The 23,397-nt window shown below is 36.3% G+C and overlaps 1 protein-coding gene across 1 annotated transcript; it reads left to right on the top strand.

Annotated features, from left to right (window-relative positions):
• Positions 1–7,948: 7,948 nt before the first annotated feature.
• Positions 7,949–23,331, top strand: adtrp (androgen-dependent TFPI-regulating protein). The gene is made up of 6 exons (XM_004915300.2): positions 7,949–8,286; positions 11,059–11,193; positions 13,849–13,950; positions 15,930–16,045; positions 21,611–21,762; positions 22,699–23,331. The coding sequence occupies exons 1-6, from the start codon at positions 8,134–8,136 to the stop codon at positions 22,728–22,730; spliced, it is 690 nt and encodes a 229-aa protein (XP_004915357.1). The 5' UTR covers positions 7,949–8,133; the 3' UTR covers positions 22,731–23,331.
• The last annotated feature ends 66 nt before the right edge of the window (positions 23,332–23,397 follow it).

The following is a 23,397-nucleotide window of genomic DNA, read 5'->3' as shown; positions in this document are numbered from 1 at the left end:
AATCCTGCTGGGTGGATTCGGGGTTCGGCCAAACCCAAAAAAGTGCGTTCAGTGCATGCCTAATGTTTACATTTCAAAAATGTATGGTTTCCTGGGGTAAACCTAATGTTCCAATATTTTTTGCTTTGGAAGTATACTGTATTGCTTTGAATATTTGGTACTGGGAGTTTTTGATCTATATAAGTCAGAAATCTCCACAAAACTATACATACATGTATTGGCACATTCGAGAGATATGAGGCTTTCCAAATCAGTTAGATTTTTGTTTTATAATTTTTGGTATTATGAGCTATAAATCTTGTTCTAGAAGTGGAAATACACAAAGACGCAGGCATATTTAGAAAGCTCAGGTTCTCCTGAAAAATAAACAGTGTATAGTTTTTCTAGGTAAACTAAAAAACCCCCCTCAGGAAATGCCCCTAAATTGAGAGAGCACAAAATGTTCAGAAACATCTGGCACCTCGTCTTAGTGCAAATTAAATGCAAAATTCTGCTGGCTTTAAAGGGTTAATGTTTACCTGTTCAAAAACAAACATCCAACTGGTTGTTGGTGGTTACTGCACCAGGGTAAAGTTTGTGCCTTTTATTATATATGAGAGACAGTCCAAAAATAAATAAATAAATAAATAAAAACAAGGTTTGACAGTGTGAATGATAAATATTTTAGCTTTTTCATATAGGAATACAGAATTAATTATATACAGAGTATTTATAAACAACATACAAATTTATTTTCTTCTATGCCAAAATGACCTCAACATTTGTTACTGTGGTTGCTATCCAATTGAAAAATTGTCAAGGTCAAAATAACATTGGTTATTATAAATACACTTGAAGTCGTAAAAACACGGTCTCTTTCTTATACTTTCAGTGCATTTTCTCTTTTATATAAAAATAAAGTTGTCTTTTTCTAGTGGAGGAACGATCTCATCTCGAGCTGCTGTTTTTGTACAATAAAATAACCTGTACATTTCATGTGGGTGGGAGTGGGTGGAATGAATTATTAAAGCCAGTACTGTATATCATACATAAACAGTTTGTTCCTGTGCAGATCACATTTTGCATTAGTGAATAATATGCATCTATTCATTCTAAGTGGTTTTAAAATACACTACCCTTAATTTACAATATTGCCCATTACATGAAGGGCGAGAAATATACAACAGTTTTGCAATTGGCAATTTGATAATTATGGTATAAAAACGAGAAATAATATCGAGAGGAAGCACTGCAGCCTGTGCTGGAGCACACGTATTTTTTTCTCACCACTTGGCACAATAGGTTGTGGGATAATTTTATTTATAAATTACACACACACACACACACACACACATATATATATATAGTATATCCAATTGTCCGCACTCCCTTTAAACATGTGATGTATTTTTATACTGCAATAAATTGAAGTGGACATTAATGGAGTGCGCAGTACTTTCAGTGAGATAAATATATAGAGAGAGAGACAGACAGAGGTCCTCTGCATTCATTATCAATATATATATGACATTAAGAGATTCTGTGTATTAAGCTACCGAGAAATGCTCTCTCCTTTAAGCAAAACAGGGATTATTTGTCCATATATTGCAATATACTTCAAGCTGGCCAACTACATCACAGTCATCCCCGGTATGGCCAGTCCTACACTCACTTTTATCAGATTCATTAAGAATTCTACTGCTTCCTTACACGTACATTTTTCACAGGCAGTTTTACCTGTAACTTGCTTTTAAGGTTCAAACTCCCAAATGGTTGCCCTTTAATTGGTCACCACTGTCCGTAGCTGGGAGCCAGCCAAAAAAATCCCCAGTAAATTCTACCTGCTGATTGGAAGCTATGGGTTACTAGATGCAGGGGTGTTTCTTCATCCCACACCACTTGAGGCAGCCCTGCCCTACATGCACAAGGGGCAGATTGACATGGTTAAGAGATTCTTTTTTTTTGTTAATATAAGTGCACATGTGAGTTTGGTGACAATTCTCATTGAGTTTCTTCTGGTGCATTTTTGCTGATTTTTACTTTAATAAGTACATCTTTTTGGTCTTCCCACTCTAGGCAGGTGGTTTAAAGTAAAGGAGACTGTCACTTTAGAGTAGGGATACACTTAGTCCATCATTTTAGATTCCCCAAATATTGAACCCTAATCTGAACCCCATGCTGCATATCTGAATTTAAAGGACATGTAAAGCCTACATTTTCCTACCATCTATATAAGTTGGGCACATCTCCCCCACCCAAACAGGCCATTTGTATTGAATATATCCCTTCCATTTGCCAGCACCTTCATATTTCCTAAAACAAATAGCAGCTTTCTCCCAGCAGCCATTTTCCCTTTTGCACATTTTCAGGGACATTTACATCTGCAAACAGCACGTGTGCTGTAAAGTTCATGCAATGAAGAATGCAGGCTCAAACAGGCAGAACTTTAATAAAAGGTCCTGCTTGGATTGGGCCCTGTAATGGTTAAGCTGAGCTCAGGAGAAGAGGTTAGGAGCAGGAGCACAGCTAGAGCAGAGTTTCTATAAAAACCAGCAGTGCCATCTCTTCATTGGCTGCTAAACTGGTTGAAAAGAACTGAGCATGCTCATTAGCCAACAGCCAAGGTAAATTCCTAAGGGAGGGGGCCGAGTAGAGGAAGAGAAGGACTCCCAGGTGATTAAGGGGATGTTGCAGCCTTACTATTAACCTTTTAACAACCAGAGTGGCAGGTATTTAAAGACTTCAAAGAGGGTGTTTGCTGATTTATTTTCTTTTGTGGGTGGTTTACACGTCCTTTAAAAGAAATCAAAACACTGCGTCAGTTGTCAACAAAATATTGTCATTTAGTTGTCCATAACATGACTTGATTTATGGGTTCAGATTTTTTTCACTGCAAATGCTAGGCTTTGGCAGTTTCTCAAACTGAATGCTGGATTCGATGCATGAGAAATCTTTAATGATCCACTGTTGTAGTTTAAGACTTTTTGTTCAAGTTACGGTATATGCAGAATATAAAGCAAAAAACACCGCAAACTACAGTAGATGAATTATTTTCTCTTTGCTCTTGTATCAATATCTAGTTTATCATTTTCAAAATCAGGCCTTATTACAATCACTTGTTTTGAATGGCTTTTATGTTGCTAAGAATACATTTTCCAATGTTTAACAATACTGACATTTCTTTCATTGCGGTTTTTTTATTCTTAAATATAAGTTCTTACTTTCATCAAGATGTTGCTCTAGGGCATGTTTATCATTCTGCAGTGTAATTGTGTGCATTGATAGAATTCAGGTTAGAAATAAGCGCCTTTGGCCCTCTATGGAGTTCCCCTGCTAATTATAAGATTAACTGGTAGTATGAAGAATACTACCTCCCAAATGTAATAAAATACTTTTATTGAGAAATGTGAGATATTTGCTTTTAAACTGGTAACCAGTAAATGCTTATTGGTTGCCATATGCAATGACAATACATAACCCTACTGTATCTGGGACATCTACTAGACTCTCACTTTTTTTTTGTTCCAAACCAAGAATTATTGGACCATATTTTTTATTAGTAAGGTACTCACCTCACCGCCATGGCCTTCACACCCCCTGCATGGGCCCCAACCACCCGCCAAATGGGGATCGGCTCAGGGCCAGCAGGACCCACTGGGTTTTTTTCCCAGTGCCCCAGAGGCCCAGTCCGAATCTGGCCATACATGAAAAAAAGGGGGGCAGATTAGAGCTCACCACAGGAAAAAACACCTGCTTTCTGTTCATTCCTATGGGTTTTTAGAAGTGTATTTATCAGACCACGAACTTTTACACATTGATAAATACACTTATAATAGTCCCATAGAAATTAATAGAATGTGGATACATTTTATTGTGGTCACCTAATCTCACATTTTGACAAATCTGTCAGGGACTGGTATTGTGCAGACAGGGAAAGGGGCAATAACAGGGTGACAGGGGCAATAACAGGGTGACAGGGGCAAAGAATCTGTGATGGACGGAGAGGATCAGGCAGAGTAGGTAAGGATCTGGGACAGGCACAGGGCAGAGAGGGGGAAGAGACTTGAACAAGAACAAGAGGTGTGACTGGACAGAGAAGACAAAGGATCAGGCAGAATGTGGCATAGAGACCAGAGCAGGGACAGAATAAAAAAAGGAACAGAGATGAGAGCAATGGCAGAAAGCCAAGCTAGGAACAGTGGCTCAGTGCACATGTAAAGGCCATTGCTCAGGCACCAGCAGTAAGCAGAAGTGTATTGTGTAAAATGTAAAACATCTCAGTATTATCAAAAAATAGGTATAGTGCATTACTTTCGAAGTGCATAATCCAAGCATTAATGTAGTTTCTCTCCTTTGCTGGCATACTAGCATTTCAGAATTTCTCATTGGCTGCAGCTGGTTTCTGTACTATTGGTGAGCTGTTTCACATGGGTTACTGTTGCCAGTAAGATCCATCTGTGATGATGTTTCCATTCTGCAGACATATGCCCTGCTAGAGACGAATGCAGACAACTGTATGGAAACTAATAGGGCTTAGGCATGGAAGAAAGAAAACGCAGCTTGTATATTTTTACCAGAGGAAAACATAAAAACCACACTTAATTGGGGGTAATTTAGAGTTGTACTTTACAGGGAATTGTACACATTTTTGACAATATATAATTTTAGAAGGGACACTTTCATTATAGAGAAAATGATCATGCTCAAAATAGTTTGGAGAATATCACTCACTAAAAGGAACAGTAAATATTTTACAGATCTTTTTTTCTCGAGTAAAAAAAGGGTACAGGCATGTCTGTTCCAAGTTTTTGATTGGTATAGCAAAACCACATAGTGGTGCAATGGTTAGACCTGCTGTCTTGCAGAACAGTGGTGCTAGGTTCAACTCCAGCCAGGGTGCTATCTGCAAGGAATATACAAGTTCTGTTTATGCTTGTGGGGGTTTCCTCCCACACTCCAAAACATAGTGGCAGGTTAACTGGCTCCTGATGAAATTGACCATAGTGTGTGTGAACAGGATTAAAGGTTCACTGAAGTAGAGACTGATGTGTGATCTCTGTAACATGCTGTGGAATATAGTAAAATATTGGTTTTAGGTATACCCATTTTACATTTTTAGTTCGTTTTATGTTTTTGTTTTACAGTCCCTTGGTTTAATGCATTTCTGGGGGAACATTTCCAGATTTGTTTTCCTGCATTTTATGTTATAATTTTGCTCCGTTGTCCTTTGAAACCACTGTTTATTCCCCATGAATGTTACTTATCCTGAATTTTAACATATACTTATTCTTTTATTTATTCACATGCAACCTGGTTACACAAGGGGTTTATCTGTCCAGACACATATAGTAAGCTAATTGGCCAACAACAGCAGTTGTATAAGTTACATAAAATATCTTGATTTCTTCTTATTAAGCACTGTATAATTCAACCTGATATTTGACATAGTAATAGCCATATCTGTATGTAATATATTGTTTTCTCTCATGGTATGAGTTCTACCTTCGGTTGCTCTTCTAAAGGCATATACAGTATACCAAATACATATACTATATACAGTTTTTTCTTTGAATGAAGTCCTCATATTTAATGAAGTTTCTTTAATTTTCTGCTTTATTATTCCAACCTCCTCATGTGTCCAGAATCCTGTTTTATAGCATTGCAACATTTTGTATATGTATATCACTTACAAGAGACTGCTAATATACATACATTTGACATTTGATCAGACCTTGACCACAATGCAGAACATGAACAATATTTATAAAGAGAATTTAAAGTAATACTGTTTACCAGAACATTTTAAAATTATGGCTTAATAATAAATGCAAATTTCTGGACTGCACAGTGTAAATTGATTGCATTTAAATTCAGTTCAATCAATCTATGCATTCAATATGCATGCAGATTAAGATGCTCAAAGTGGCCTAATAGGTTTGGAGGTTTTAAATTTCTGAATGCTGCTAAGTCCTTGCTCTTAGGAATTAATGTAAGTATTTCTCACTGTTTTTACATCTATAGCGTCAGAGCTGGATCTTAACTGTTTAAATCTTTTTTTCTTCAATGGTTTGTATATCTACAGCTACACAAAAAAAGATGTTGTAGACCTACTTTTATGTTTGCTGTGATGCATCTTTCTATTTCTAAATGGTTACAAATCATAGAATGCTGGTGCTATTAGGATTAACAATGATTGGTAGCTGTACTTCAGGAACTCTGATGCACCATTATGGATATGGCTTGAATAATTTAAGAATACAGTTACATGCTAAGACTCAGTTGACCAGTTCTTACACGCTAATCTAACCTCCTAAGCAGTAGAACTCTACTAGCACTGATACTGTCTTTCTATTTCCCTCCATATATATTCTAAGCAATATGAAGGCTTATTTTTAGTTACATAGTAATATAAGCCATTTAAAACTAGTTACTGTTTGAATGAAGACAGGTTACAACCTTCTGTGTCCTACAATATCATTAGATAGAAAATCACAGGCAAAGGATACTGAAAAGTAGAAAGGAAATGTGCAGACAGAGCACTGATTAACGCTGAATAACACACAGTACTATTTTTACCATTATTTCTCTTGTATATTACTACTGATTTCATTGGAGAGTTTATAATGATATTATGTTACTGCTCATATACAGATAGAAGCTTAGCTTTGACATGGTAAATCACAATTTAATACATAATTTTAATGGAAACCATAGAATTACATCTTTATTAATGGAGTGATGTTGTGGGACATAATGAGAGAACTAAACCAGTGTATTATAAGGAATCATTTTCTCCTTCTGACCCCCAAGGAACAGATAACAGATACAAATGTATCTTAAATCTAAAAATATTATTATGCCAATAAACATTATACATGCTATATATGGCAGGTAGGCCCATTATGCCAACTTTTGCCAAAGTTTTCACATGCTCTTGACTTCTTCTACCACCAAATTTTACAGTCCTAATAAAATATACCACCATAGACTCAAGTTCTTTGGCGTAACTGTAGAGGAATCGGGGGGGAATGGGGGCCTGGACCGTAGGGTCTGCTTCCTCTGTAGCTTGATATAAGTCCCCACCGCTCTCCTACCTGAGAGTTAACAGGTGGGGAGGGGGACTTGAGGGAAGGGCAGGTGGGGAGTTGGGATGTGAGGGGAGGGTAGGGAGGAGGGGGCATGAGGGTGGGTGTGGAAAGGGAGGGGCAGGCCAGTAGGGCTTGTGCTGTGTGCCGTGTCCCTCTGACAATTTTTTTTTTTGCAGAGGGCGGGGGGTAAACATGGTCTAGGAATGCCATTGCTCAAAATACTAATAAATACTGATACTATAATATATCCTTCTGGGTATTATAAAGAATATTAGTCCTCACAGGGCATATGAATAAGGTTTTTACACAGGGAATCTCTTTAATATAATCACTTGTCCTCACAGAATTGTAATGGCAGATGCACAGTGAGTGAAAAATTAATAACTTGTGCATTTTTGTCTGCTTTGTAAATAAATCCAGTGAGTTGACTTTAAATCTCTGCAATGCAAATTATCAGTCTCTAATGCTGAGCCCTATAAATTAAGCTTGAGTTCCACAAGCAAATACAAACAGCTTGCTCTCCTCTGTGTCTCTCCAACAGCCAAACGAATGTGCTAGTTTATAGAGAGCAGCCAAAGTAACAGTAAGCTAACATATTTTATACTTAAATAATCTGAAATCATATGCCCAGTATAAATTGATAAATTGTACTCATTAGAAAAGACACAGCTTTCTCAGATCTGACCTAATCCCCAATTAGTCCACATGTACTGTACATTTGCAGTGGTATTAAATGAAAGCTAATCAGCAGGGGGGAGACTCAACAGTATCTGAAAAGCAGAAAAAATGGACTTTGTTCATTTTCTCATGTAAGAATCACAAGCAAACAAAGGCCCCAGTTGTGCAGAATAGCATTGCATAACTTTAATCTCTCTGATCTTGTGTCAGGCTTTTAAATCCGGCCTATAAGGGAAACGTCCAAGAATGCTGCTAAAGAACGCAGATCCAAAAGCTGCTTTGTCCATCAGAAAGAACGCCTCATGTTCGGCAGTCTTTTAAAGAAGCCAAGGACTAGCAGGACAGCTCTGTGACTAGCATTAGGCAATTACTCCTGAACACTCGGGTCATGGCAACCGCTGCTGTAACCTTGTACCACTGCTCTGTTTTTATCTGGTATGTTTTCCTTACATATTTATTTTTTACAATTAGTACAAAGGATCAGCCAGATGGAGTTTTTCTTTATGGTGGGCTGTGGAAATACTTGACAATTCTCAATGTGGTAAGTGCCAGATAATATTTAATTCTATAAATTGCAAGCTCTCATTTACTACAGGCTTTTATTGTTTATGCCACAGATGTACAACCAGTGGCCTGTACAGCTCCCAGCTTCCTGGGAGCCTTATTCAATGGCATATTTGTATTTATTTTGTATTTTAAATATTTATAAATTCATACATATAGTTATATACACAGTTATACACACAGACATGTACACAATGCCTGTCAAATGTATTGAGACCCTTGAGAGTATACAGTATATTTCTATTTCATAACACTGAAAATCAATTCATTTTATATTAAATTCATTAATGCTTTAAGCTGAAAAACAATCTTAATAAATGTAAAACATATAAATACACTGTTTGCATATGTAACAGTCTCCTTTTTCAGAAATAATATTTTTACATACATCTTTGGGTTGGTAGGTACTTTGAACACTGTTCAGGAGTGATTCCTATAGGTTATCTATAGGTTTTCAGCTTAGTTGGGGGACTTATTAACTAGGGATGCACGGAATCCACTATTTTGGAATTCAGCAAATCCTTCGTGAAAGATTACATACTGAACCAAATCCCAATTTGTGTATACAAATTAAGACAAGTGAGGTTTAAAGATAACTGCACAAGCAGTGAAAATTTTTAAATTTCCATGTTTATGCGACAGAGACATGGGTTCGGCCGAATCCGAATCCTGCTGAAATGGGCAAAATCTGACTTCAGTAACAGTGTAACAGCTTCAAGTTGTTCCCCAAACCTGTGAAAAACCCTGCAGCTGACTTCTGCTACTTGATTTGAATTGAAAGTTAAAGCAGAGCAGGAAGAGACAGAAAATACCTATTGCATTAACATTTACAAATAACTTTAAAATTAATATATTTTTTTAATCACTGTTTACTTGTATACATGTTATACTTTCTTTCATTAGGCAATAACATGTTTCCGCGTTTACATTTCCTTTTAACTGTTATTACTGTTTTTTTTTTTGTTTTTTTTAATAATGACAAATTATTTAAATATACAGTGGTGTGAAAAACTATTTGCCCCCTTCCTGATTTCTTATTCTTTTGCATGTTTGTCACACTTAAATGTTTCTGCTCATCAAAAACCGTTAACTATTAGTCAAAGATAACATAATTGAACACAAAATGCAGTTTTTAAATGAAGGTTTACGTTATTAAGGGAGAAAAAAAACTCCAAATCTAGATGGCCCTGTGTGAAAAAGTGATTGCCCCCTTTGTTAAAAAATAACTGAACTGTGGTTTATCAATTTCAATTTTCAATTTCAATATCAATTTCTGTAGTCACCCCCAGGCCTGATTACTGCCACACCTGTTTCAATCAAGAAATCACTTAAATAGGAGCTACCTGACACAGAGAAGTAGACCAAAAGCACCTCAAAAGCTAGACATCATGCCAAGATCCAAAGAAATTCAGGAACAAATGAGAACAAAAGTAATTGAGATCTATCAGTCTGGTAAAGGTTATAAAGCCATTTCTAAAGCTTTGGGACTCCAGCGAACCACAGTGAGAGCCATTATCCACAAATGGCAAAAACATGGAACAGTGGTGAACCTTCCCAGGAGTGGCCGGCCGACCAAAACTACCCCAAGAGCGCAGAGACAACTCATCCGAGAGGCCACAAAAGACCCCAGGACAACATCTAAAGAACTGCAGGCCTCACTTGCCTCAATTAAGGTCAGTGTTCACGACTCCACCATAAGAAAGAGACTGGGCAAAAACGGTGCAAACCACTTTTAAGCAAAAAGAACATTAAGGCTCGTCTCAATTTTGCTAAAAAACACCTCAATGATTGCCAAGACTTTTGGGAAAATACCTTGTGGACCGACGAGACAAAAGTTGAACTTTTTGGAAGGTGCGTGTCCCGTTACATCTGTCGTAAAAGTAACACAGCATTTCAGAAAAAGAACATCATACCAACAGTAACATATGGTGGTGGTAGTGTGATGGTCTGGGGTTGTTTTGCTGCTTCCGGACCTGGAAGGCTTGCTGTGATAGATGGAACCATGAATTCTACTGTCTACCAAAAAATCCTGAAGGAGAATGTCCGGCCATCTGTTTGTCAACTCAAGCTGAAGCGATCTTGGGTGCTGCAGCAGGACAATGACCCAAAACACACCAGCAAATCCACCTCTGAATGGCTGAAGAAAAACAAAATGAAGACACTGGAGTGGCCTAGTCAAAGTCCTGACCTGAATCCTATTGAGATGTTGTGGCATGACCTTAAAAAGGCGGTTCATGCTAGAAAACCCTCAAATAAAGCTGAATTACAACAATTCTGCAAAGATGAGTGGGCCAAAATTCCTCCAGAGCGCTGTAAAAGACTCATTGCAAGTTATCGCAAACGCTTGATTGCAGTTATTGCTGCTAAGGGTGGCCCAACCAGTTATTAGGTTCAGGGGGCAATTACTTTTTCACACAGGGCCATGTAGGTTTGGATTTTTTTTCTCCCTAAATAATAAAAACCCTCATTTAAAAACTGCATTTTGTGTTTACTTGTGTTATCTTTGACTAATAGTTAAATGTGTTTGATGATCAGAAACATTTTGTGTGACAAACATGCAAAAGAATAAGAAATCAGGAAGGGGGCAAATAGTTTTTCACACCACTGTAGGTTGTACAACAATAGTCACATTCGACAGTTTATATGTTATTACTGTTATTATAGTTAACATAGAAATTATATTCATCTGTTATTTGTAAGCTACCACTAAGTAACAGTTATTCCTCTTATTACTTTTCCACTGGTTTAGGTGTTGCAGACTGGTTTCTATGCAATATGTTTTGTGGCGGATCTTTTGATGTCAGTGCCTGGTGTGAAACTTGTGAACTATATTGTCTCCTGCAGGGACCTGGTCTTCTCCGTCCTGGCTTTTCCAGCATCTACTGTAAGTTTATATCTTAAGGATAGTGAACTGCTTCTCCCTGAAGTTTGCTGAGGCATCGATCAACGCGCAGCCAGGAGTGTATTTTGTATTGACATCTTGATTTGCAGTTGGGAACATTCTCAACATCTTAGAATTTTTTTAATACTTAGAATTAGTGCTTAAGCATGTTCAATACAAAAAGTCAATGTAAATGAATTTAGACTAGGATTTTACTCAACCTGTTCTAAAGCAGGAGTCAAAAATAGCTGCTAGAGAAAATGCACTATTCAGGTCAGAACATAGGCCACCCATGAATCATCTCTGTTCATAGTTAATGACTTGATGATTTATCTCTAGTTTCTTAGATTTATTTATTAAAAAGGAACATCTTTGCTTTATTCCTTGTATAATGCCTTCTTTAATGTAGTCATAGAGAGAAACTATCACATAAATAAGAACAAGTCAGAATCTTACAATGTAATATACTTCATTAGACAGTTATTACAGTGTGAATTAAAAGATGCATTTTACAATTCTGCTTAAAGGTGGCATGTTTTATGGTGCAAAAATAATATTAAATTCCCCATTATATTTTGGGGTTAGTCCAATTTTTTGAGGTGATCATTTGTTGTGAAAGTACTGCGACCACCACAGTTTGCAAATTTGGATACTATCAATACTAGAAATAAAAATATTACCTCTGAATACCCACAGAGCTCTGCTTTTAACATCAGATCTGATCTGTTATAGAATATTTTCTATAACATATAGGGGGTTATATAATAAAAGGTACTATGTTTGCAGAGGAGCAGTAACCCATAGCAACCAATCAGCAGGTAGCATTTTGTTTAGAAGCAAATATTTTGTTGGTTGCTATGGGTTAGTGCACCTTGGAAAACTTAGTGCCTTTTATTACATATGGGGGCTCAACTGTTTAAAATGTTAAGGCTGTTAATAAGATAAAACAGACATTTACAGATCAAAGTTCAAGGTTAGTTGTACATTTAGAATTAGAGGACAATTTCTACTTTGGGAATACAGGTGGATGCTAAATGGTACTAATCTGATTTGGATTACAACATAGTTCTATGTAGAGCACTGCAACACCCCAATATAGTCCTCACAGACAGAATTTTTTATCCCATCTACATACAATTAAATCCAGTTTGGGCACTTCTGGTCAAGATAGATACAAATAAGTAGTAGGAAACAACTACTGCAGGAATCAGTGTGTTAAGAACAAAATATTTACCAATATTAATGCATAGTTACATGTTATTTCACAAACTTAAAAGCATAGGAACAAAAAATAGTAGTAATAATAATAATAGTAGTTGTGCAAATGCAAGTCTGGCCTTCATTCCACTTGTCCAATGATAAACACTGCTTTTGCAAGGTTCCTGACCATAACTACCTCATTGGGCCTTAATAGCCATTAGCAGTTGTCACCTGCTGACAGCTGCAGAGCTTAATAAAATCTCCGACACCCCAAAGATTGGGCTGTCACTCAACCATGGGCAAGGCAAGAGCTGGAAGACCAGAGAGAACTGCTCATATTCTGCCCTAAAAGGCAAAGGCAAACCCTTATATGACCTCAAACGCCCTGCAGGAAGGTTTGGCTGACACAGAAATGGTGTTGCACCATTCCACACTGCAGCATTGCTTGCACAAACATGATATGCAGGGAAGATTCATTAGGAGTAAGACTTGTGTGCGACCCCATCACAAATGTAAATGACTAAGGTATGCAAAACAGCAACAGCATTTGGGGTTGTGTGGCAGCCAGTGGCACAGGAAACATTGTACATGTAGGGGGAAATGTCAGTAAATTCTTGGTGCTAATGTGAAACTATCAACCAAAAAGCTCAATTTAAAAGGGGATGTCTACTACAGAAAGACAATAATATTGCAATAATATTATACCTACCTCAAAAGCCACCATAAGCTACTTGAAGAAAAGCAAGGTGAAGGTTTTGGAATGGCCCTTACAGGCCCCTGTCTTGAACAGCATTAAAACTCTGTGGTTAGATCCTAAATATGCAAGATGGCATTAGGTCTCAGAAGTGATCTGAAACGAAGAGTGAACAAAAATACATACAATAAAAATGAAGACACCTAGATGGATATAAAATGCATTTATAACCTGTGATCAGTGCCAAAGGGCGTGTCACAAAAGACTAACTTACCAGTGTGTCCAAACTTTTGCTTTTGTCACAAAGTTGTTTTCTAACCCACTGTTCCTGCAGTAGTTGTTTAGTACTTTTCATTTACAAAATTAACTAAATATGTAATTGGCCAGAGGTGTCAAAACCTTTGCTTTCAACTGTATATCTGCCTAATCACAAGTCAGATATTGGATTGGCAGGCTTCCAGTTTCCCTCCATACATGGACCTATGAGCTAACAACTCTGTATGGGAGAGAGTTGAGATGTAATGACCACAGTAAAATTTCTATTTTCTGTGTCTAATAATTATGAATACAATGTTTGTCTTTTATTGATTTTGCTGTTTTACCAGATTTCAAAGAATAAAGGGATCGAAGAATAAAGGAACCGTATTTTAACTAAGCACCTGGCTAAAAAATGCTATATCTCTATTATTTACATACACCTATGTGGCTGTATACATCACAGATAATGTGGATTCTCCTCACTAAATGATGCTTTTATCTTGCAGTTTGTGTTTTTGGCCTTTTGGGCACTGTACAGTTATGACAGACAGCTGGTTTACCCCGATGGCCTTGACAAGATCATCCCATTATGGCTCAATCATGCTGTGGTAAGTTCAGTAGATAAGATGAAATAGAATGATTTTTGCTATTTTTAACTAGCTAGATTAATCTGTTCTTGATCTTTAAAGTGATAACTAATCAAGTGTTTCTGTGTAACCGCAAATATAATCATGATTATAATAAGGGAAAACAATGCACTATTTTTCAAATATAGTAAAATATATATATATAATATAACAAGTCTGTATATTTTTTGTTGTTGTTAATGTTGTAGAAAACAACAATCAATCATCATCTCAGGGAAAAGAAGCATGAATACTTTGTAAACCATTCACCATGTCCAGATAATAATGCAAAGTGTGCATAGAGATATATATACAACAGCATTCATGTAGATAAAGGATGTCTATCCTGTGCCCCAGCCATAGTTAGAAAAATAATTTACCAAAAGATTTTTTATGGTTGCAGAAAAAAAATGTATTTCCTGTACTGTGACTACTTGTCACTTGAGTCACTATGTAAACAGATGAATGCATACCTAGAGAGTAATCAGTGAAGCAACTAAATGGGTTATACTTTGAAGGCAAGTAATATGGCAGCTTGTACATTAAAATGAATAAAAGGAATTTTAACATAAAACATTCAAAACTTACTGTCTGCCGTAAGGATAAAATAATGGAAGATAAAAAGTACAATATATAATTTTTTGTTTTAAAATATAGTTGTGTAATGTGATGCTCAGCCTTTTTTTCTCTCTTAGTTACTTATATCTTAGAACACACCCTTTTGTCTGTCTATATTGCTTGCTTGGTTATCCACACACTCCATTCTCAGTTAATTACACAGGGGTACAAATGCTCCACTCTTTCCTCCTTATCATTCAATTAATCCATATTGGTCTTGTTTGTGCCAGTTGCTCTCCATGTGAAGAATCACTTATACAAATAACATCTTAAGAGCTGAACAGAAAAAGAGACTTTATTCATTGTCTCCTTGACCTTCTTGTGGTAGCATTGACACTATTGATCAGACCCTCCTTATGGAAAAACAATTTACTGTACTGGTTTCATGGCACTGGCCAAAATGTATGAAAGGCAAAATCATATGTACACATAATGCACAGAAAACATAACTTAGTCAGCTCACATTAAAACAATAATTCATATGTATATTGGGTTAATTTATATTTGGCATTTGGAAAGCAAACTCTCCCAAATAAGGGCTGGATGGAGATGGAACGTTTATAAATGCTATTCTCTCATCTCAGCCATCACACTATTAATATGTACGGATAACAATCTGTATAAACTGCATTGGAATGCACACTGTTATGTGATTATATCTGGTAACTACCTGTTTTGGCAAAATCAGCCATGCATCAGACACCTTAAGTCTGTGGTTCTGGACCAGGCAGATTATGAAATGTGGACAACTTGCCAAATGATCACTTTGTTGCCAATTCAGTTTCAGTCCACTGGGCTAAATTTGAGTGTTTGGCCCTTGATACAATAATGATATCCCACATTGGGTCTGTGTGGTTTTTGGTCAACCAATAGCTTTTTCCCATACTGTATGTAAGTGTGGGCCCCATAATAGAGAGCAGTCATTAGTCAATATCTTTGTTTGTATTAGCGTTTATATGGGCGCCGTAAGACAAACTGTATAGGCTGGAGAATAATAGCACACACAGCCCCTTCTTTGTCCATTCTTCTCTTCCTATTTCTCCTTTTCCTCCCCATTTTTAATAATCTTACCTTATCTTACATTTTCTTAACTAACATCTTTTTTTTTTTTATTTCACATATGTGCTACTGCCTTACCCCCATTACTGAAAATAACTTGCTTAATTTAGATTTTATTTAAAGCAATATTCCCAGCTGGAGATGTTTTGTAAGTGATTTAAATATCATGCCTATAAAAAGATAATTTTAGAACAATGTCATTTTAAGTATTTTTACAAAAATCTCTTGATATGCAAATTTAGAAAAAAAATCTTATTATTATTATTATTATTTGAATTCCCAAGCACACAGCTGTGTTTCCTCTCGCTGTTTTGGAAATGGTAACCTCTCCTCATCGTTACCCACCAAAGAAAAAAGGGCTTCTCCTACTGGGATTATGCTCAGTGTGTTATCTAAGCTGGTATGTGAATATTCACTTTCTTATTTATTTTATTTTAGATCTGTTGAATGCACAGATACAAATGTGGATCACTTAGTCCTTTAAGTTGTAGTTTTATCATCTAGATTTTTACATTTGGCATTTTTTCTATTAAAGAACAAAGGGCTCAATTATAAATGGCAAAGGACAGAATCGTTACCCTTCTTTAAAAAAAGCACTGTCTATCAGTACTTTAAAGGCTTACATTTACCAAATCATGCATACAAGAATTTGTAACAAGGAACATAGGGTTAATCTGGATTTACAATCTGTTATCCGGAAACCATTTATCCAGAAATGGATACAGGTATTACAGGAAGGCTATCTCAAATAGACTCCATTTTATTCAAATAATTCCAATTTTTTAAAAAAAAATTATTTCCTTTTTCTCTGTAATAATAAAACAGTATCTTGTACTTGATTTCAGTTAAGACATAATTTATCCTTACTGTAGGCAAAACAATCCTATTGGATTTAATTAATGTTTACGTGATTTTTTAGTAGGCTTAAGGTATGGAAATCTGAATTATGAAAAGACTCCTTACCCCTTAGTACACAGATATAGCTTTCTATATGGTTTGTGTTAAGGAAAGGCTATCAATGGCTTTCATATCAGCATGAACGTACTCTCTGTACAAGATTTTGAGCTTATATTTGTAAGTCGGGATTTCTCTTACTTCATTGTACCAAAAAGGCACAGAATCCCCATAGTCAAACAGTATATAGAGTTTCTGTCATTTACACGTATCAAGGGACGGCAAGGGATCCCGGTGGTTAGCATTGCTGTTTTTTCTGGGGTCAGAGTTCTTAAAGAACATGGTCTTTCTGTGTTTGTGTGAGTTCCAAAAGCATGCAGGAAGGTTAACTGGCTAGTTAGAAAGCAAACTCTAGTGTGTGTGAATGTTATAGGGATCTTAGGCTGTAGCCTCCACTGGGGCAGGAACTAATCATTTTTTATTTATACGGAGCCAGCAAATTATGCAGCACTTTACATTAATGTATAAAGAACAGGGATCTTACAATAATTTAACAAACAAGGGTTACAGAGTAAGAATAGGCTCAGAGCTATGTAAGCGCAACTTTATATATAAAAAAAATGATAATGTGTCAAGAAAAATCACTGGTTTACTGTGTAATCACAGAGCCAAGTCTTGCTTGCTGATAAATGTATCAAATATCAAAATGGAGGGGAAGGGAGACTTATTTGACCTCCGCAACATAAATCAATGCATTTTGTGTGGTGAAACAGATCCAGTGGAAGCTGCAATGCTTAATTACTTTTAGAATGATCTGGAATGGGAAAACTTGTAGCACATTTCTGATATGATGGCGTATCCTTGAAGTTTGTGCGACTGCATTAGCCCGGGCTGCAGACCTACTTTTAATAGTTTGGGACATTTACTGAGGACATATTTTACCAGAGGTTGAATTTATAAAACATATTACATTTTTGCTAAGAAAATTTGACAGAAAGCAATGAAAATTACAGAGGCAAATAGGTTGTCAGAAAGCAGGATAGGCATGTCTGGAGAAGCTTTAAGCTGTTAATAAATCTATTCAAATGGATTATACCAAAATATATTAACAGCGAGCATTTTCCTCACCTTGCAATAGTGTAGTGTGTTTGCAGTGACAACCTGCTGATGTTGCAAATGTATTGCATGCATAAAACTCCAACCATAACCAATTTACAGAAATTTTAATCAGTATTTTTCACTTGATTCAGATGTAAATGTAAATTGCACTGTCATGTCTTTCTGTAGCCCTTCTCAAACTACGTGTGTGTCTGGGGCATTGCTGTGCTCAGTACCCTAAGCCAACACAAGGTGCAGAGCTGTGGGTGCACAGCAGCTGGCCATTACTCTACTATTGATACTTAATTAGAAAGATTTTTAATTTTGCCTAAAATGTTTAATAATATAAAATAATATTTTGACATATGTGCCCTTTTAATGTTTAAAATGGGTAAAAAAAAAATTCTGATTTTCTAATTGTGGTGCAAAGTTAAATTCTGGAGTTTTCAAATTAGGTATATTTAGATTTAGAGATATTTAGTCTTTATAATACAAGACTATAGCTGGCGTAGTAGCAGGCAATGCACTAGGTACTTGGGTCAATAGGCACCTACTCTATTGGAAAAGTGCTCAGTAGAATCCACAGTTTACAAGCAGGTCAGTTTCATGTATGTATCTGCTAACTAATCGTATTTGCAGAGCTGAAGTTCCCCTTTAAAGAAATAATAGATGGCCACTGTGACAGTGAGGAACAAAACGCATGGGACATTTTCATCAGGTTTCCTATGAATAATGGATGACTTACAGAAGTCAATAAAACCAAGGAGTACAGACAAGTTAGTCTATTTATTGTATCCCTTGTGATCACTGATGTAAATGAAATGTATCGGAAAAGAGTCAGTATTCAGCTTCCTGAACTTTGGTTGCCTTTTCAAAGGTAAATAATTAGAAGGAAACACAATCAAAAGCACAATGTGACAGAGGCAGCACAATCTTTGATAGTGGGACACATATATAAGTATTACTTGGAAGAATACACAAATCCCTTGTTCTATTGGATTTATTTATTAGATCCCTCTCTCTCTCAAACACACTCACACATACAGTGGTCAATCTTAGATCAGTCAATTTATGTGGAGCCAATAACCCTTCCTGTATGTTTTTAGGAGTGGCATACAGAGCAGAGCATTAGGGCAGTGACACACAGGGAGATTAGTCGCCTTGCAACAAATCTTCGTTGTCGTGGGCGACCAATTTCCCTGCAATGCCATCCCACCGGCTAGAACGTAAATTGCCGGTGGGATGGCATAAACGGGACTCCTATTTGCCAAAGTCTAGCCGGTGGGATGGCATTGCGGGGAGATTAGTCGCCTGCGACAACGAAGATTTGTCGCACGGGGACTAATCTCCCCGTGTGTCACTGCCCTTACAAGGCACCAATGATTTCCATTGCACCAATAAATGTAACAAATTCTGAGAAACATATAAGTGTAAAAGGGGATCTCCTTGGGCCTTGGATACTTTTCTGTGGCTACTGGAGCCCTTTCTTGTACCCCTATGGCACCTCACTTAAATACTATTGTAAAAACTATACTAGGGCATATTTAGTTATGATACCTAATGACACAGGTATCAATAATTACCTCCTTGGTGATTATATGTATCCAGAAGAAAAGAATTTACAGTAAGGAGACCCTCTGTACTCCAAAGCAAAAGAAATCCTGAGTGGGAAATCCAGTTTTGCTCTAAAAATTGGCACTTTCTAAATACTTTTTATTAACAATAATAACTAACTTCAGTTGTCATGTAAAATGAACGTTTTAAAATAGTGCACAGTCAGAGGTGATCTTATTTGTACTTGGAGCCCCACCTCCCCACCTTTTGCCACTCTCTATATCAATAATGAGCATTGGAAAGAAAACACCACCCCACACTTGTGAATTAGAACAAAAACAGTTTACTTACTGAGCTGCCAGATACCACAAAGTATTGGGAAAATAAACAAATAAGTTAATCTACAATTCAAGAATTTATTAGTAACAGCACTCTTAAATATAAAACACTTCCAGAGGGTTTGAAAAGTTTTTACTCTTTTATTAAATAGTTTATTACAATAAAAACTGCACTTATATGGACTCACTCGATTTTATATACAAATTCAGCAGTGCATAAAAGACATTCAGCTACAGAATAAAGGGTGACATGAAAATTTAGCAATAGACAGAGGGCATTTATATACAAAATGAAGGATAACATCTTCCAAGGTTTACACTTAATCTTCATAAAAAACGTGCCAGTATATCCAATGGTTTGAAAGAAATCGGTAACCGTTACACCAACACTATTGACTCGAATTAGAATTGCGTAGATGCTCTCCCAGTGACTATATTATTATATCGAAGTCTGATTAAGGGGGTGTGACGTTAGAAATACCTGGCCAGGTTTTGGTATTTTACCTTTTAAAGCGTTTGGAGCTTATAACTTTCAAACCATTGGATACCATTGGATATACTGACACATTTTTTAGTGTAAACCTTGGAAGCTGTTATCCTTCATTTTGTAGATAAATGCCCTCTGTATATTGCTGAATTTGTATGTTACTCTTTATTCTGTAGCCGAATGTCTTTAATGCACTGCTGAATTTGTATATAAAATCAAGCAAGTACATATAAGACATGCAGTTTTTATTGTAATAAACTATTTAATAAAAGAGGAAAAACTTTTCAAACCCTCTGGAAGTGTTTTATATTTAAGTATTTAAGAGGCTGTTATTAATAAATTCTTGAATAATGAGCAATGCCCAAAGCATGCCTTTAAGGCCAGTGCAGTAAATTAAGTCATAATACTGTATTAACCCCAGACATGAAATACTGTATTAACCCCAGACATACCACTAGGATCATTGCAGAAAATAGAATGAACATTACCTACACATACCCCACACAAGACCACTACATGAGCACTGCATTAACTTCAGACATGATGTATCTCCATTCCATTCTCTATTCCAGTATGCAGTGCAGCATTCCAAGGGACAGGCAGCTTAGGTGGATGCATAGATCTGTAGGGAAATAGGTAGGTGGCTTTTACATTGAGATAAAGAGAGTTTACCAGCTGTGAGCCAGTCTAGACCTGTTCCTTGGTTGTTTTTTTCTTTTTTGTCTGTAAAGAAGTACTGTTTAAGACTTTGACATTGGAGTTGGCATTTCCCAAAAACAAAGTATAAAAAAGTATACTTTATAAGGAAAACTGATAAAAAAAAAATGAAAGTAGTTAATGTAAATGTTAGGTGTCTGCAGAATACACTGATAACAACTATGCAATGGCTTATATATATCAGAACCTCAATTTTACACTTCTCAGGGGCCAGAATAAAACTAAAAACATACATTGTGAGGGAAAATGACAGGAATCTTAGGTTCCTAGTACATTTAAAATGCTGCAAAATGTAAATTCAGTAAATATAAATTGAGGCTTAACTGTATTTACATGTTACAAAAAGCTGTAAATGCATTATAGTTGCTACATTGTCAAAATAAAAACAACATGTTTTAAATAGCTTAATGGGATACAAAACTGACGTATTTTCTAACCAAATTGAAGGCGGATTTTCCAATTTTCCAAGGATACGCAGAATGGCACTAAGTACATAATCAGAGAATCTCAATATGTGGCTAGCACAGAAGACAAACATCTCACTGACACGGACAATCAGAAAGTAGTTTCAATTATAGATTGAAGGGATAAAAAAATATGAAAAACCCCAATAACAATACCACTTGTAAATTGCTGTAGTTCGCTACAGTCTTCAACACCAGTTAAAGGGCAACTTCACACTTTTGATCTTTGAAATTTAATTTCAAAAGAATAACAATAAAATAATATTCAGGTTATATTTAGCACAAAGCAGCACACGTTTTGTGTAAAATATGGTACTAATATGTCATTTAGCTATTTATTTATATATACATTTACATAGATGAACTTTTGTGTTTTATGAACTAAAGTTAAGTTATTCTTTTTTTCATTTCAGGGTATTATGGATATATTTTGCTGACGGCAAGTGGGTTTATCCTTTTCTTGGATTACTCAGTCCATTTGAATTTATAATGTTTTCATTTAGCAGTAATGTACTCGCTGGGTCTGTCTATATTGCTGGCGAAGCTTTCAATCATCTTTTGTGGGGTAAGTTTGTCTGGAGTTTTTGCTTTGAAACTCGCTTTTATGCCTATTAAATATTCAGCTGCACAGTGATTGCCTCACAGGTACAAGACACTTATTCCATAGACTTTTCATCAGATGTATTCTTTCCAATGATGAGCGAATTTGTCCCATTTCACTTTGGCAAAAATGTCACAAAATGTGAAAAAATGTGTGCAAATTCACCAATGGTGAAATGTGGAATTTTCGCTGCAAATCCATACCTGGAGCAAAATTTCACTCATCACTACTTCTAATTATAAATATATAATATGCATGTGTGTGGCTCTATCTAACGATCTCTAGTCAATGGATGATACTTGCCAATAACAAGGTTTCCTGCTGGGGTACCCCATATCTACGAAGAAAAAACATAATTGTTAAAATGATTACACAACACTAAAAAGTTACATGAGTGGTGCTATACAGTAATTTTACTGTTTATACACATATATATATAAACACAAGCAGGAAGACTTTTTAGGGTAAGAACCACGGAGCGAGTTACTCGCCCGCAATAGATCACTGCTATCACTGGTGAGTAACTGGACAGAAACAGCGCTGAAGGTCCCCTTTGCACATTGAATGATACCTGAGCTATGGGGACCCACCTACTGCCCCCTCTTAATGCAGTGCCTCAGAGTTTGTTTTTCCTCAGGGTGCAAGTAGCACTTATTGCAATTTGCCTGTCCTTAAATAATATCAAATATATTTTGGTACATTTTAAAAGAGGTGTCATCTTGCTCATATTTTTTTAAATGGGCATTTTTCAACCCATGCATCTGGAAATAAAGCTGAAAGAGAGGAGTAGTGCATCTCCAACACCACTAGCACCCAGGGACCAAAGTACACAAGTAAGGAATCTGTCTTTTTTTCTTTCTTTCTTTCTTTTTCTCTAATTTCCCATTTGTATTTATGCAGGAGAAAGAGAATACAAGAAAAGAACAAATTAATGCCAGAGGATTCATGAAAATTTACCCGAATTGGGAGCCCCACCTTAATGTTCAGTCACCAGCCTAGACTGTTCCAGTAATAAAAAGGCACTAAAAACCCAGAAGTATTTAAGAAATTCTGTATGAAGAACAGACATGAACTTCATATTTTTCATTTAAAGTTATTGAACTTCTTTTTTGGTTTACATCTCATTCTGGATCATATACCCAATCATTTTACAACCCACAGCATTATCGATGGTGTCTCTTTGCATAAAGAAATTAGATGTCAGCAAGCAGTTCTTTTTTTACATGCCCCTGCCCCAGGATTTTAGGGCAATTATTAAGAAAATTACATGATTATATGATGCCATAGAAATGTTAAACTGGAAATATGTATGTATATACAATGAAGACAGAGTGTATGGTAACTTTCAAAAGAAAAAGTATAAGTAGGTGGGTGGCACGTTGTTTGGCACCCCCTAGTGATACTAGTTGCTTACTTGAGACCTCAGATTAGCTCTCCTCTTCTTCTGAGCAAACACTTGCGTAATACAGAAATTCTTTCCCAGTTACTGTGCTGTACATGTATCAAATGAGTGTGGTTGTACAGCGTTGAGAAGAAAAAAAGCCCAATGCATTGTGCACAAATATAAGCCATATAACCCACAAAAGCCAGTCAGAGATT

This window comes from Xenopus tropicalis, chromosome 6 (genome assembly GCF_000004195.4).
Source record: "Xenopus tropicalis strain Nigerian chromosome 6, UCB_Xtro_10.0, whole genome shotgun sequence".
In the NCBI taxonomy this organism is placed as follows: domain Eukaryota; kingdom Metazoa; phylum Chordata; class Amphibia; order Anura; family Pipidae; genus Xenopus; species Xenopus tropicalis.
Note: the sequence above shows the minus strand (reverse complement) of the source record. Positions and strands in the feature narration are given on the sequence as shown.